Source organism: Meles meles, chromosome 19 (genome assembly GCF_922984935.1).
Source record: "Meles meles chromosome 19, mMelMel3.1 paternal haplotype, whole genome shotgun sequence".
In the NCBI taxonomy this organism is placed as follows: domain Eukaryota; kingdom Metazoa; phylum Chordata; class Mammalia; order Carnivora; family Mustelidae; genus Meles; species Meles meles.
The window spans coordinates 48,599,737-48,614,146 of record NC_060084.1 but is presented as its reverse complement, the minus strand read 5'-3'; the positions used below and the strand labels follow the sequence as shown (position 1 = coordinate 48,614,146).

The window sequence follows — 14,410 nt, the reverse complement described above, 5'->3', positions numbered from 1 at the left end:
CATCAACACAGCAAAATATCTGAGGACGCTCCCTACTTGGGAAGTTGTGAAGAAGCAAGCACTCTTACCCATGGCGCGTGGGACTGTTAACGTAATCAGCAATTACACTGAGGACAATATGGCGGCATTCATTCATTCCACAATATTTCCTGAGCACCTACTGGGTGCCAGGCAGCGTGTGGGGGGAGTCAGGGGGGACACAGTGGGGAACAAGAGAGACGAAATTTCTCCTCTCACAGACCTTACATCTTTGCTAAATTTTTAAATCACAGAAAGTTTACAGTGAGAGTTAATCGCTGAAGTTAGAGCCAGCGAGTTGGCCTCTAGGAATTGATCCTGGAGAAGAAATGATATATATGTAAAGCCAGGCATTTAGTAATAGGGCCACAGGAGCACGGAACTATCCTGAGGGCCCATTACTAGGGGGCTTGTTCAAGTAATGGTGTACAGCTGTATATTGGAATACTATGAAGCCAAGAAAAAGGATGAGCTCAAAATGCTTATAGGAATGATCTCCAAGATATACTGGAACCTAAAAACGAGGTACAAATGTCTGCTACCACTTGTAAGGGAGAAAAAAATAGACATGCATAGCATATTTTTAATTGTTTCCAGGAAGGATCACTGACTGCTACACGACCAAAGGTGGAAGGAAATTTGTTTTTCACTGTACAGTCTTCCTGAACCTTTTATTTTTTTTATTTATTAAAAACATATAAATTATCAAGTGAGAGAAAGAATGATCTTGCAGTGAAGTCAGGTCTGGAGTCAAATCCCTGCTCTGCCATTCCTCCAAGTCTCAGTTTCCACCTCGACAAAATGGGCATAAATACAACTGTGTGTGAAGGTGTGTGCAGCGGGGCCCCAGGCCCGGGCACGCCCCTCCACTCCGCTGCCAGGCCCAGCCTTGGTCTCCCCACCGAGGAAATGCAGTGGGGAGAATCTGGCCAAGTGGCCCCTTGCCCTAAGGTCTCCCTGGGCACCTCCGTGATCTGGGGTGAAGGGTTGGGGGGGATCAGGGGTCGAGTACCTGTGCCGAGGGCTGACATGAGGCCGTAACCTCACCCTGCAGACGCCGTCGGTGCAGTCTTTCCCCACGAGGCTGTGGGGGTGGACTCGGTGAGGCCAGTCCTTCCACACCAGGCAGGCGGTCACCTCCACCTCCCGAAGCCCTCCACAATCCCGGAGCTGCAGGGAGACAGGTGCATTTTTGGAGTCCCCTGGCAGACACCTGCACCCATCCAAACTCCCTGGGGCCTCCTTCGATAGCTCTCCAAGCTTCTCCCCCAGGATGATGGAAGGATCTGAGATCCTAAACCAAAGGCTTCTCTGGCTGCTGGTCTGGGGGCCTCATAACATGAGAGCTGCCCCGCCGATGTGCCTTCTTTGGCCACTATGAGTTTTGTTTTGTTTTTTAAAGATTTTATTTATTTATCTGACACAGACAGACACAGCGAGAGAGGGAACACAAGCAGGGGGAGTGGAGAGGGAGAAGCAGGCTTCCTGCTGAGCAGGGAACCCGATACAGGGCTCAATCCCAGGACTCTGAGATAACTGGAGCCGCTAAATGACTGAGCCAAGCGGGCACCCCAGCCACTATGAGTTTTTAAAACCTTGGATGCATACACGGTCTTTGAGTACTACCCACAGAGAACTTACTAATGACCGGGGAAGGAAAGCACCTTCACAGTAGAAAACCCACTGGACACCACCTAAATCAGGTGACCAAGGGCAGCATCACCAATACTGGGCCCAGATGATCTGGGGAGTCTGACAGGGTGCCCTGAGAAGGCACGACCTCACTTCTGTGACAGCTCTCCAGGAGTATGTCACCCGAATCTCACTGTGATTCCTCAAATGAGCCCAAATCACAGGTAATCAGGTGAAAAAAAATCAGTGTCACAAAAGACAATAAAAAGATGGGCATCATATTTTGGTGAAAATTGAACAAATAATATCTTTTTGATCTGGCTGGTAATCACACGGTGTATACATATACAAAAATGTAGAGGGCTGTACACGTAAGATTTGATCAATTGCAACTTGATAAAAAAAAAAAAAAAAAGTCCGTGTTGGGGGGAGACCAGAGAGACATGACAACCGAATGCAACGTAGGCTCCTCAACCGGATCCTGGATTGAGGAGAAAGAAGCCACTGGATATTTGGGGGACAACTAGGAAATGTAACACATTGGATGATACAATGGGATATCATTAGTTTTCCTGGGGATACTAATAATATTGTCACCATGTGGAAGCTTATTCGCAGGAGGTGCCCACTATCCCACTATCCCGCTATCCCACTATCCCACAGGGAAGTAATGTGATATTGACGACACACGTGCAAATAATTTAGCAAAAACAAGGTGTGCGTGTATCTGTGTGTGCGTGCACGCACGTGCGTTTGGACAGAGGAGTGTGACAGAGACAGCGAAGGTAGCAAAACGACAACTGGCGGATACAGGTTAAGGGCACACAGGTGCTCCTCATTGTACTGTTCTTCCCATATTTTTGTGTGTTTTTTTTAAAGATTTTATTTACTTATTTGACAGATCACAAGTAGGCAGAGAGGCAGGCAGAGAGAGAGGGGGAAGCAGGCTCCCCGCCGAGCAGAGAGCCCGATGCAGGGCTCAATCCCGGGACCCTGGGATCATGACCAGAGCTGAAGGCAGAGGCTTTAACCCACTGAGCCACCCAGGCGCCCCTTCCCATTTTTTTGTAATTAAAAAATGTTTCATCCAAACTCATTAAACTGGATGCATTAAGAATGTGCAATTTTGTATATACACATGATACCTCAAGAAAACTTTTTTTTTTAACTACAAAAAGAGATGACATTTTTGTTCAAATTTGGAGAAAATTTGGGACCTGCACTTAAAAAGTATGAGACAGGGACGCCTGGGTGGTGTCCAGTCCTCTAAGCCTCCCACTCTTGGTTTCACCTCAGGTTGGGATCTCAGGGTCATAGGATCAAGCCCCGCCTTGCCCTCCCCGCTTAGCTCCGAGTCTGCTAAAGTTTCTCTCTCCCTCTCTCAAATAAATAAATAAATCTTTTTTAAAAAGGGGGGACTCCCGGGTGGCTTAGTCCATTAAACATCTGCCTTCAGCTCAGGTCATGATCCCAGTATCCTGGGATCCAGCCCTGTGTCATGCTCCCTGCTCAGCTGGGGGCCTGCTTCTCCCTCTTTCCATCCCCCAAGCCCCCCTCATTTTCTCTCTCTCTCTCTCAAATAAATTAAAATCTTTAAAAAATAAAAATAGGAAAAAATAATAAAAATAGAAAGTATGAAACATCCTGTTACTCCAGATTTTCGATTCTTTTTTTTTTTTTTTAAGATTTTATTTATTTGGGTGGCTCAGCTTGTTAAGATCTGCCTTTGGCTCAGGGACCAAGCCCCGGGTCTCGGGCTCTTCACTCAGCGGGGAGCCTGCTTCTCCTTGTTCCTCTGCTTCTCTCTCTTTCTCTGTCTCTCATGAATAAATAAATAAAATTTTTAATAGAAAATTTTTATTTATTTGTCTCAGAGGGAGAGAGAGAGCCCAAGCAGGGTGAGTGGGACACAGAGACAGAGGTTGAAGCAGGCTCCCCGTTGAGCAAGGAGCCCAGTGTGGGACTCAATCCCAGAACCCTGGGATCATGGCCTGAGCCGAAGGCAGTCGCCTAAACAACTGAGCCATCCAGATGTCCCATCCAGATTCTCTTTAAAAATAAAGGTAGTTAAGGCACCTGGGGCAGGAATTCATGCTCCGCAGACAGAAACCAGCCCTTTAGACCGGCCAGACCCAGCCCAGATCCACCTGGCTTTTCTGGGTTCCCCACAGGGACCTGCTGGCATCAAAGAACCTGTAAAGCCCTTCTAAAAGGGCTTTTAGGAGTTCTAAAAAAGAATTTCTAAAGCCCTTGCCTACGCATTGACAAATAAGTAAACAAACCAAAACAACGAATGAGTGCATCTCTGTGGGGGAGTATCGCCCTCTAGGGGGCGTTTTGGATATTGGGTTGACACAAGGATGGGGACCCACAGCCCAGAGCCCATAGCAGGCAGGACCCGGGGCCAGAGATGTCACACAGCCTACAGTGCCAGGGACGGTCCCACACAAGTCCTGCAAGACTTGCAATCACCCCACCAACACTCACATCGGGGACAAACCTATTTAAAATTATCAGAGCCAAGATCCTAGCCATTTTACGTACGTAGTCCTTTTACCCACAATTTTTTTTAAGATTATGTATTTATTTGACAGACAAAGATTACAAGCAGGCAGAGAGGCAGGCAGAGAGAGAGGAGGAAGCAGGCTCCCTGCTGAGCAGAGAGCCCGATGCGTGGCTCGATCCCAGGACCCCGGGATCACGACCTGAGCCGAAGACAGAGGCCCTAACCCACTGAGCCACCCAGGCGCCCCTACCCATAATTTTTTAAAAGATTTTTATTTACTGGGGCTCCTGGGTGGCCCAGTGGTTTAAAGCCTCTGCCTTCAGCTCAGGTCATGATCCCAGGGTCCTGGGATCGAGCCCCACATCAGGCTCTCTGGTCGCAGGGAGCCTGCTTCCTCCTCTCTCTCTCTCAGCCTGCCTCTCTGCCTACTTGTGATCCCTATCTGTCAAATAAATAAATAAAATCTTTTTTTTTTTTTTTTTTAAAGATTTTATTTATTTATTTGACAGAGAACGTGTGAGCACAAGCAGCGGGAGCAGCAGGCAGAGAGAGAGAGAGAGGGAGAAGGAGCCTCTCCGCTGAGAATGCAGGACTCTATCCCAGGACACTGGGATCATGACCTGAGCCGAAGGCAGATGCTTAACCGATGGAGCCACCCAGGTGCCCCTCTTTTTTCCCATAATTTAAAAATACACTGAATTTTCCAGGACTGGGGCCATCGTGTTAATTGAGGGAAGACCGGATTTTGTTTACACTAAGGGTTGTTCGCCGCTTTGGAAGATCCCATCACCAATGGTAACCCTGGCCATACAGCATTTGATTCATTAGATACCCCCTCCCCATGGGTCAGGCTGTCTATGGGAACCCCTGCATTCACGAGGTCCCAAGCAACTGCCACGTTTATTATGATTCCCTGGGGCCATGTCGGAGCATTTACACATTGAAATAAAGGTGCTTATTATGCTGTATTATTCTCCTTTCGTTTCATATTAAAGTTAGGGCATGATCAGGGCACCTGGGTGGCTCAGTGGGTTAAAGCCTCTGCCTTCGGCTCAGGTCATGATCCCAGGGTCCTGGGATCGAGCCCCGTGTCGGGCTCTCTGCTCAGCAGGGAGCCTGCTTCCCTTCCTCTCTCTCTGCCTGCCTCTCTGCCTACTTGTGATCTCTGTCTGTCAAATAAATAATAAATAAAATCTTTAAAAAAAAACAAAAACCAAAAACGTCACACAAGGCCTTAGAATAAGCCAGACCTGGTACCAAATCCAGGTTCGAGGACTGGCCATCTGCGTGATAAACCTCTCTGTTCCATCCTTATCTGTAGAATGGGTATTATTAAGTACCGGGCATATAGGAGTGCTTAGGAATTACTACAGCAAACTTGCTGGGTGCCCCCGAGCAAGTAACTTCCCCTCTCTGAGCCTCAGTCTGCCGCTCTGAAAGATGGGAATAAAAATCCTGCATCCACAACCAGAGCCAGGTCATCCCCTATTTAAACCTTTCTTGTTCTAACTCCCGGAAATCAAAACTGACACCGAGCCAGAAAAACTGCCTGGAAAGACGTAGAAATAACGTGGTGGGGAAAACCAGCCTCAAAGCATCACCCCATAGTAAGCTGCTCATTACAAAGGAAAGCTGTGTCCTTACAACGAAGAGCAGGGCACTCGCTCTTACAGGCTAAATTGCAGCCCCCAGCAACTCATGGGTTGAAGCTATAAACCTCAAGACCTCAGAATGTGGCTGAATTTGGAGACAGAGTCTTTAAAGAGGTGATTAAATTCGTGAGGCCATTAGGATGGGCTCTATCCAATCTTCCAGGGGTCCTTATAAGAAGAGGTCATCTGGACACAAGAAGAGACACCAGACAAGTGAGGACACAGCAATAGGGAGGCCATCTGCAAGACAAGGAGAGAGACCTCGGAGGAAACCAGATCTGCTGGCACCTTGATCTTGGCCTTCCAGCCTCCGGAGCACTAGGGCAATACATTTGTGTGGTCCAAGGCACCCAGCCTGGGGTAGTTCGTTATGGCTGCGAGAGACTGACACACCGCATTGACCGTGGAATCTGACTCCGCATCACTGAGAGTGGGACAGAATGCCGGCCCGTGTCTCCTGATGTGAGACACCGAGGCCACAGCATCGTCACCGGCGTGTTCCCCCCAAAAACACACAACCTGATCTCATCCGGAAATGGCCAACAAACACAGAACGTGGGACTGTTGACAAAACGTCAATCCTGTCCTCCCGCAAATGTCCACATCCCCAAACCCGAAGTCAGACGGAGAAATGAACTCAGGTTGGAAGACACAAAAGACATCCGTCTTCATCCATGCAGGCTGCTACACACAAATCCCATGAACCTGGAGGGCACGTAAATGACAACAATCCCTCTCTCACAGTTCTGGAGGGTGGAAGTTGAGACGAGGGTGCTGGTGCGGTCGGGCTCCAGGGAAGGCTTCCTGCTAGAAGGGGCCCGCGAGCTCTCTGGTGTACCTTTTACAAAATCATCCATCCCTGTCTTAACAGCTCTGCCCTCATGACTTCAGCACTCCCCAGGGGCCCTCCTTCTAAGGCCATTACACTGGGGGCTAGGACCGCAATGGATGCATGTTAGGGGGACACAAACACTCAGACCATGGCAAGAACTGCCAGCTAAATGCAGCATGTGATCCTGGACCGAATATTAAACAAATGACCAATAAGAATAACAGCTCTCAAGCGTATTTGGAGAGGGTGGTACATGGCTGGCTCAGTGCGTGGGGCGTGGGACTCTCCATCTCAGGGTCTTGAGTTCAAGCCCCACATTGGGTGTAGAGATTACTTAAACATAAAATATTTAGGGGCACCTGGATGGCTCAGTGGGTTAAAGCCTCTGCCTTTGGCTTGGGTCATGATCTCAGGGTCCTGGGATCGAGCCCCGCATCGGGCTCTCTGCTCTGTGGGGAGACTGCTTCTCCCTCTCCCACTCCCCCTGCTTGTCCCCTCTCTCGTTGTCTCTGTGTCAAATAAATAAATAAAATCTTTAAAAAAGAAAGGAAGAAAGGAAAACAGGAAGGAAGAAAGAAGAAGAATATTTGGGGGATTAGAATATGGATTTCAGAACATATAATATCCTTGGAGGAGAATTAAGCTTCTAGAGTGTGGTGAAGGCATTTATGATTATACAGCTCCTACACTGTAGGAAAACATTCTTGTTCTTGAGGGACACAAACTGAAATATTCTGGGCGAAGTATCATCCTCTCTCCAACCGACTTTCAAATCTTCCTCTATAAATGTCTGTACAAAGGGAGAGAAAGACATGAAGCAAATAAGCCAACAGGCTTGTTTGCTGTACTATTCTTGTCTATTGCTTGTAGGTTTTAAATTTTTCCAAAGAAAAAAATAGGACATAAAGTTGAAAAAAAAACAAAAAACCCTGTCGGGGCGCCTGGGTGGCTCAGTCAGTTGAACGTCTACCTTCTGCTCAGGTCATGATCTGAGGGTCCTGGGATCGAGCCCCGCACTGGGCTCTCTGCTCCCTCTCCCTCTGCCCCTCCCCACCTCTCTCTCACTCTCTCTCTCTCTCTGTCTCAAATAAATAAATAAAATCTTTTTAAAAAATCCCCTGTCAATTGGAAAAATAAACAAAATCCTTAAAGACCTTAAATAAGGGCCCGTGAAAATGCCCCTCGAGGCGTCTCACTTGCCGAGTCCTGAGAATCCCAAAAACCATTCAAAGTAAACCATTCTTTTAACCAGAACATTCCGCCCTGCATGCTGCTTTTGGCCACAATGTCTGGAGCGAATCAAATAATAACTACCTCGCTGAGTAAAGAGGGAGCCTCCCCTCCGGTGCTGGTTCACCTTCCTGGTTTCCTCGTAGCATCCTGTGGGAATGGGAACTCCAACCCCATTTTACAGATGAGGAAACTGAGGCCAGCAGAAGCACTGAACTAGCCTCAATTCATTCAGCTGGTACGACTAAAAGCCACATCTTTCTGACTGAAATCTGTATTTGTAACCGCTATGTTGACTGCTTCCTGGAAGGTGGTGGAAGGATGGGGCTGCTCTTTCAACACCCAAATAAACCTATGAGGACAAAGCCCATCAAGGGAGAGGAGGAGGGAAGAAGGAGACCTTATATGAAAGAGTTTGGACCTGGGGAGGGTGGTCAGGGAAGGCTTCCTGGAGGCGGGCTGAGGCCTCACGGGTGAGTACGACGAGGTGACCAGGCTTCAGCAGGAGAGCATGGCAGGCAGGAGGAAAAGCATGGGCAGAGGCCCAGTGGCTAGAGGGTGGCCAGTGAGGAGGGGCTGGGTGCGAACTGGCAGCAGGATCAGAGAGTGAGAGCCTCAGAGGCGCAGGGAGGAGCTTGGGCTTCCTCCTGAGGGCACTAGGGAGCTAAGAGAGGATTCTGAGCAGGGAAGAAGAGCACATGTATAACTCAGCAAGGCGCCTCTGGCCGCCTGGTGGGGGAAACTCAGAGGACACTGGGAGCTGACGGCCAGGGAGTAGCTTGGGCCGGAAGCCGGGGCTCGTGGACTGATTAGTACACAATTCAGACTCAATAAACACTTGGGCAAAGATCCAGAAACACACGAAGGCTCCATATCGGGGAGGCGCAAGGAACCAGGCATCTCAGACACCAGCTAGGAGAAACAGTCGTGGGTACGAACTGCTCATAGAGGGCAATTTGGCAATATCTCTCAAATTACCTTTGACCAGAAGTTCTGCTTCCAGAAGTTACTTGTGTGACACGAGGGAAATGATAGATGAACCGAGTCGTTCTCTATAGGTTTGCTCAAAATGGGCAATGGGAAGCAACCTAAGTGCCCAGTAACGGAGGACCTGACCAGCGGGCTTGCACCCACCCGCGCAATGGGGCTCAACGAAAGAGAAGAAGACAGCTTTAGACCCGCTGTTAGCTGTGCTCCAAGATACACTCTTTGTTTTTTTTAAATTTTTTATTATTATTTACTTATTTATTTATTATATTTATAAGATTTTATTTATTTGGGGCGCCTGGGTGGCTCAGTGGGTTAAAGCCTCTGCCTTTGGCTCAGGTCATGATTTCAGGGTCATAGGATCCAGTCCCGCACCTGGCTCTCTGCTCAGCAGGGAGCCTGCTTCCCTTCCTCTCTCTGCCTACCTCTCCGCCTACTTGTGACCTCTGTCAAATAAATAAATACAATCTTAAAAAAAATTAATAAAGTAATCTCTACACCCAGTATGGGGCTCGAACTCACAACTCTGAGATCAGGAGTTGTGTGCTCCAGACTGAGCCAGCCAGGAGACCCTTCAAGATACATTCTTAAGCAAAAAAAAAAAAAAACCATTGTGCAAAATAGCATATAGATTATACTCCTCTCCATGTATGAAGGGGGGACTGTGCATGCGTATGTATGTACACATGTCCCTACAGAACCATAAATGACTCCCGGAAGGATGCATGAGATATTGAGAAGAATGGTCACCTCTGGGGCGCCTGGGTGGCTCAGTGGCTTAGCCTCTACCTTCGGCTCGGGTCGTGATCCCAGGGTGCTGGGATTGAACACCGCATAGGGCTCTCTGCTCGGCAGGGAGCCTGCTTCCTCCTCTCTCTGCCTGCCTCTCTGCCTACTTGTGATCTGTCTCTGTCAAATAAATAAATAAAATCTTAAAAAAAAAAAAAAAAAGAATGGTCACCTCTGGGGGTGCGTGGGGATGTAGCTGGCTGGGCGTCTGACACTTGGTTTCAGCTCATGCCATGATCTCAGGGTTGTGGGATCAAGTCCCAGTTTGGGGTAATGCTCAGTGCAGAGTCTGCTTGAGTTTCTCTCTCTCTCTCTCTCTGCTCTTCCCCCCACCCCCGGCAGGTGCCTATATGTGTGTGCTCTTTCTCTCTCTCAAATAAATAAATAAATCTTTTTTTTTTTTAAGGGTCACCGGGGCGCCTGGGTGGCTCAGTTGGTTAAACATCTCCCTTTGGTTCAGATCACGATCCTGGGGTCCTGGGATCGAGTCCCACATTGGGCTCCATGCTCAGCCAGGAGCCTGCTTCTCCCTCTTCCCCTCCCTCTGCTTGTGTTCTCTCTGTCTGTCCAATAAATAAAATCTTAAAAAAAAAAAAAGAAAGAAAGAAAAGGTCACCTCTGCGGGGGTGGCACGGGGAACCTGGGGCCTGGGGACAGGAGTGGTGGACTTTTGTTCAGTTTAATTTAAATTCTGTTAATACATATGAATTAAATTAATTGACATCTTGGAAACTTTCGAGCCATATGATTCAAAACTATAAAGCAAAATAAAGATGTGTGTAGTGAAAAACCTTACCTGCACCTTATCCATTCAGCACTACCCCAACCCCAAAAAGTCATGCCTTTTTTTTTCCCCTTCCAGAGTTTCTGGAAGCACATACCAGCAAATACAAATACAGAATCTTATTCCCCCCCCCCCCATTTTAACACCGAAGGTAGTATAATCCCCTACGAAGGGTTCTGTGCCTCGATTTTTTTTTTTTTTGGTTTATTAATATATCTTGGAGATGGTTCCACATCAGTACCTGGGGACAGCTTCATTTAAAAATCTCTCTGTGTGCACCGAATGCATTTCTATTTACCAGCATACACACAGATAGTTTTCGTGGTTGCGCAGGATTCCAATGTGTGCATAGATGTGCACAGGTTACCCCACTAGCTGCTGATTAACTCTAGTTTCCAACTCTTCACATAACAAGGCTGCGGGGGATCTCTTGCACACCCCTCTTTTTGCCCAAAGGCTGGCTTATCCACATTGCCAATTTCCTAGAAGCAGAATGGCCAGACCTATGAGTCACGATGGCAATAATCCTAATCCCAGTTCATCTCTCCTGAGCACATGCCATGCTGGAGGCCCTTGACATGTGTCATTAACTCATTCCCGCCTCCTGACAACCCCCGGTGGTGAGTTGTTGTTGTTATTATTATTATTATTATTATTATTATCCCATTTTGTAGAGAAGGAAACTGAGGCACAGAGGGACCAAATAACCACTCCAAGGCTGCCCTGCTGGTAAATGGCAGAACAGGGATTCAAACCCCGCCACTCCAACTACTCTGGCTTCCCTTGTGGGCCAGGAGGCTAGCTACCCTGTCTTTCAGGGCAATGATAATTTTGATCAATACTGCCGATGCCCGGAAGGAGGCCTTTCTTGGAATGTCCTTTGGAACCAGAGGCCGAGTGAGAGTATGAACCGCTCCAACAATAGCAACGGCAATAATGATAACTGCCGTGAAATACACGAGCAATGCAGGCGAGGCGCGCGAATCTCGTGGCGGGGGTGGGGGGGTTGGGGGTGAGCGGGGAGGCGCGAGACCCCGCCCCGGGCCTCACCTCGATGGCGGGCAGCGTCTTGCTGGCCTCGGTGCTGCTCTCCCCGAGGATGCTGCCGGCTGAACGGCCCTCACACTCGTAGCGGAAGCGCATGCCGCGCTGCTTGGGCTGCTCGGTGATGACCAGGTGCGGCCGCGGCCCGGGGCCCGGCGCCGGGGGCATTGGCCGCCCCAGGGTGCAGCCCCAGGGCGCCGGCGTGGCCGGGGGCGGGGGCGCCGCGGGGCCCAGGGTGACGGTGCTCAGGGAGGCCACCCCGCGAGGCACAAGGCGCGGCAGCCCCTCGCCCGGGCCCGGCGGCGCCCCCTCCAGGCCGAAGCCGTTCTCCTTGATGTACTCGTCGATAATCTCTGCGGGAGAAGCAAAAACTGGGGGTGACGTTGATGATAGAAGGAAAGGCCTGATGACCCCCCCAAGACCTGTGCCGCCCCACCTTTCCCCATCCACTCATTTCTTCGAGACATCTTCCCTTTGTGGGCCGAGTGCCGGCGGGGTGGGTGGGGGCTCCGCTCCCAACCCCAAAAAAGCCCCTACCCCCAGTTCTCGAGGCCAGAAACCGGGCTGGCCTGGGTTCTCCTCCTGCACCCTCATGTCCACTCCCCTCCCTAACAGTGCCTGAAATCATGTCTCCATCCCCTCTCACCTGGATAAAGATAGGGCCAGGTGACAGGTGTCCCTGTCCCCGTTTCTCCCCCGCCCCGGGGGGTGGGGGTTAATAATAAGAACCCCCCAAGCAGTTCCCACCTCAGAAAGCAGCACCCCCGTCCACCAAGTACCCAAGCTGGAAGCCCACATAGCCGTTCATGATCCCACATCTGTCCCCATCCTTGAACCTCTTCGGCCTCAAATACATGTTTACACTCCCACCACTGCTCCCCACACCCCCGGCTCCATTCTGGTCCACGCTCACCATCTCCCCTCTGAACCACTGCTCCTGTTCCCCCTCTGGCCTCCTCCAAGTCCCCCACACACAGCCAGACATAGCTTAGGTCAGACCCTGTCCCCACGCCGCTCAGACACCTCCCATGGCTCCCATCTCCCCTAAGACTCAGAGTCAACAACCTCTCCATATAACACCTTCCCCAAACTCGATTCATCTCAGGGGAAAAAAAACAAACAAAAACCCACACCCCTGGCCCCCTGCCACAGAGCCTTGTGTGGACTGGCCCCCTCCTGTCCTGGGCCTTTGGCCTCCTGCCAACAAACCCCCCACCCGCCTCTCGCCCTGCTCCAGTCTCTTTTCTGCTGCTTGCTCCCAGCAAGGCCTGGCCCTCTTTGGGAGAGCTGTGCCTCCTCTCCATCTGCCTATTCCGTCCTTCCCCCCATTCAACCCACTCTGGCCCCTCGTCCTTCAGGTCTCAGCTCAAGTGTCACCTCTTCTCAAAGGCCTACCTAGTGTGTGTCTTCCCAGGCCACCGGCTCCTCTTCCTGTTATCTCCTTCATAGCCTCAGCCAGATCTGACATGATCTTGTTTATTTACTCCCTTTCCTACTATCGCCCCCACCAGAGTGTCAGCTCACAGGAGGGCCGGGACCTCATTTGGTTCGCGGCTGAATTTGGTGCCTGGCACATGGGGCGTGCTCCATAGAGTGCACTGAGAAAACAACCCAGTGCTCGCGGTAATGGTAACGCTAAGGGCGGTTGATGTGGGGAGGCTTTTCTAAGTATCAAGAAGTTTGGGAACAGAAACATTAAAGTCCCCAGCAGTTCTACCCAACAGCAAAGAAGGCCCAGATCCCGCCCTGTGAGCACTAGGACAACTCGCCAACCCCCACCCCTTCCCCCGGACCTGCCCTGTGATACTTACCCAGTTCATCTGTGGAAGGAAGAGAAAGAGAAAGAGAAAGGTGAGGTCCAGAAAGCGGTCAAGACTTTCATCTTTTAAGACAGACTCCCCAACCCCATCCCCGCCTGGAACCCTCCCCCTTTCTCTCTTCCTCCATCCTGGGAAACTGGGCTCTGGCTCGCTGGGGTGCCAAACCCCAAGCCCGATTGCATGTTCTTGGGCTACCCTCCCTTCAGCTCTCAATACTGGGGTCCCAGGGTCAGGGGACCCTCAAGCGCCTTCTAAAAAAACATTGAGGCCAGGAATTCAAAGGCATCGTTGAGGAGCCAGGGAAGCCAAGGATCTCATGACCAGGAAAAAAATTAAACAGCTAAGATTCTAAAGGCTGGGGAAGCCCCTCATCACCTCCTTGGGAAAGCTCAGTCTTGAAAGGGGCCATGAAGAAACCGAAACAAACCTCCCGTCATTCTATAGACAGGACGATGGGAAGGCCAGAGCGAGCAGGCCGGCCTGGGGTCACACAGCGAGATGAGGCAGCCCGGGGCCAGAGCCCCTCTCAGGGTCACCTGCCCCAGCCGCTGGCCACAGACGGATCAACGCCAGCCTGCCCTGCTCCCAGACCTGTCCTCCTCCTCCACTCTCGGGGAGTGGCTCCTGGCAGCCAGACCTTTGCTCCTCAGAAAGTAGTTTTCCTGCTCCCCTTATCTCCTGTGATCGGTGAAGTCAGCAGGGTAGGGAAGATACCCCCACTGGGTTGCTGGGGACACTGAGGCTGGGACAGAAGAAGGGACAGGCTGTAGATCCCTGGCAGGCCCAACCTCCGGTCACTAAACTTGGGAAAAACTCTTAGGTGTCCATGCTGGATGACCTGTGGGCCGGAAGAGGAGTTAGACTTTGCCCAGGTTGCAGGGGGAAACTGAGGCCCGGGCAGCAGTGGCCTGAGGTTTGGACTACCTCAGTTCAAATCCTGGCTGTGCAACTTCCTAACTGGAGGGCCCTGAGCCCCTCCACTTAACCCCTTTTTGCCTTGGTTTCTCCATCTGTAAAATGGACACAGTGATAATGCCTCATTGGACTGCTGTGAAAATTAAATGAGCTAATACGTGGGAAGCACTTGGAACTGCTTAGAATAATAGGCCCTGCGTA

At 50.4% G+C, this 14,410-nt stretch overlaps 1 protein-coding gene across 4 annotated transcripts in view; it reads right to left on the bottom strand.

The window, feature by feature from the left end:
* The window catches only part of RELB (RELB proto-oncogene, NF-kB subunit), a 29,282-nt gene that overhangs the window by 11,206 nt on the left and 3,666 nt on the right, over positions 1 to 14,410 (bottom strand). For 2 of the 4 annotated variants that reach the window (XM_045989018.1, XM_045989021.1), the window contains exons 3-5: positions 13,286 to 13,294; positions 11,481 to 11,827; positions 1,031 to 1,188 (exon numbers count right to left, since the gene is read on the bottom strand). In XM_045989018.1, the coding sequence (XP_045844974.1) occupies positions 1,031 to 1,188; positions 11,481 to 11,827; positions 13,286 to 13,294 (514 nt within the window). Of the gene's footprint in view, positions 1 to 1,030; positions 1,189 to 11,480; positions 11,828 to 13,285; positions 13,295 to 13,669; positions 13,937 to 14,410 lie in introns of those variants that run through there. The other 2 variants (XM_045989019.1, XM_045989020.1) reach the window with 2 other exon arrangements.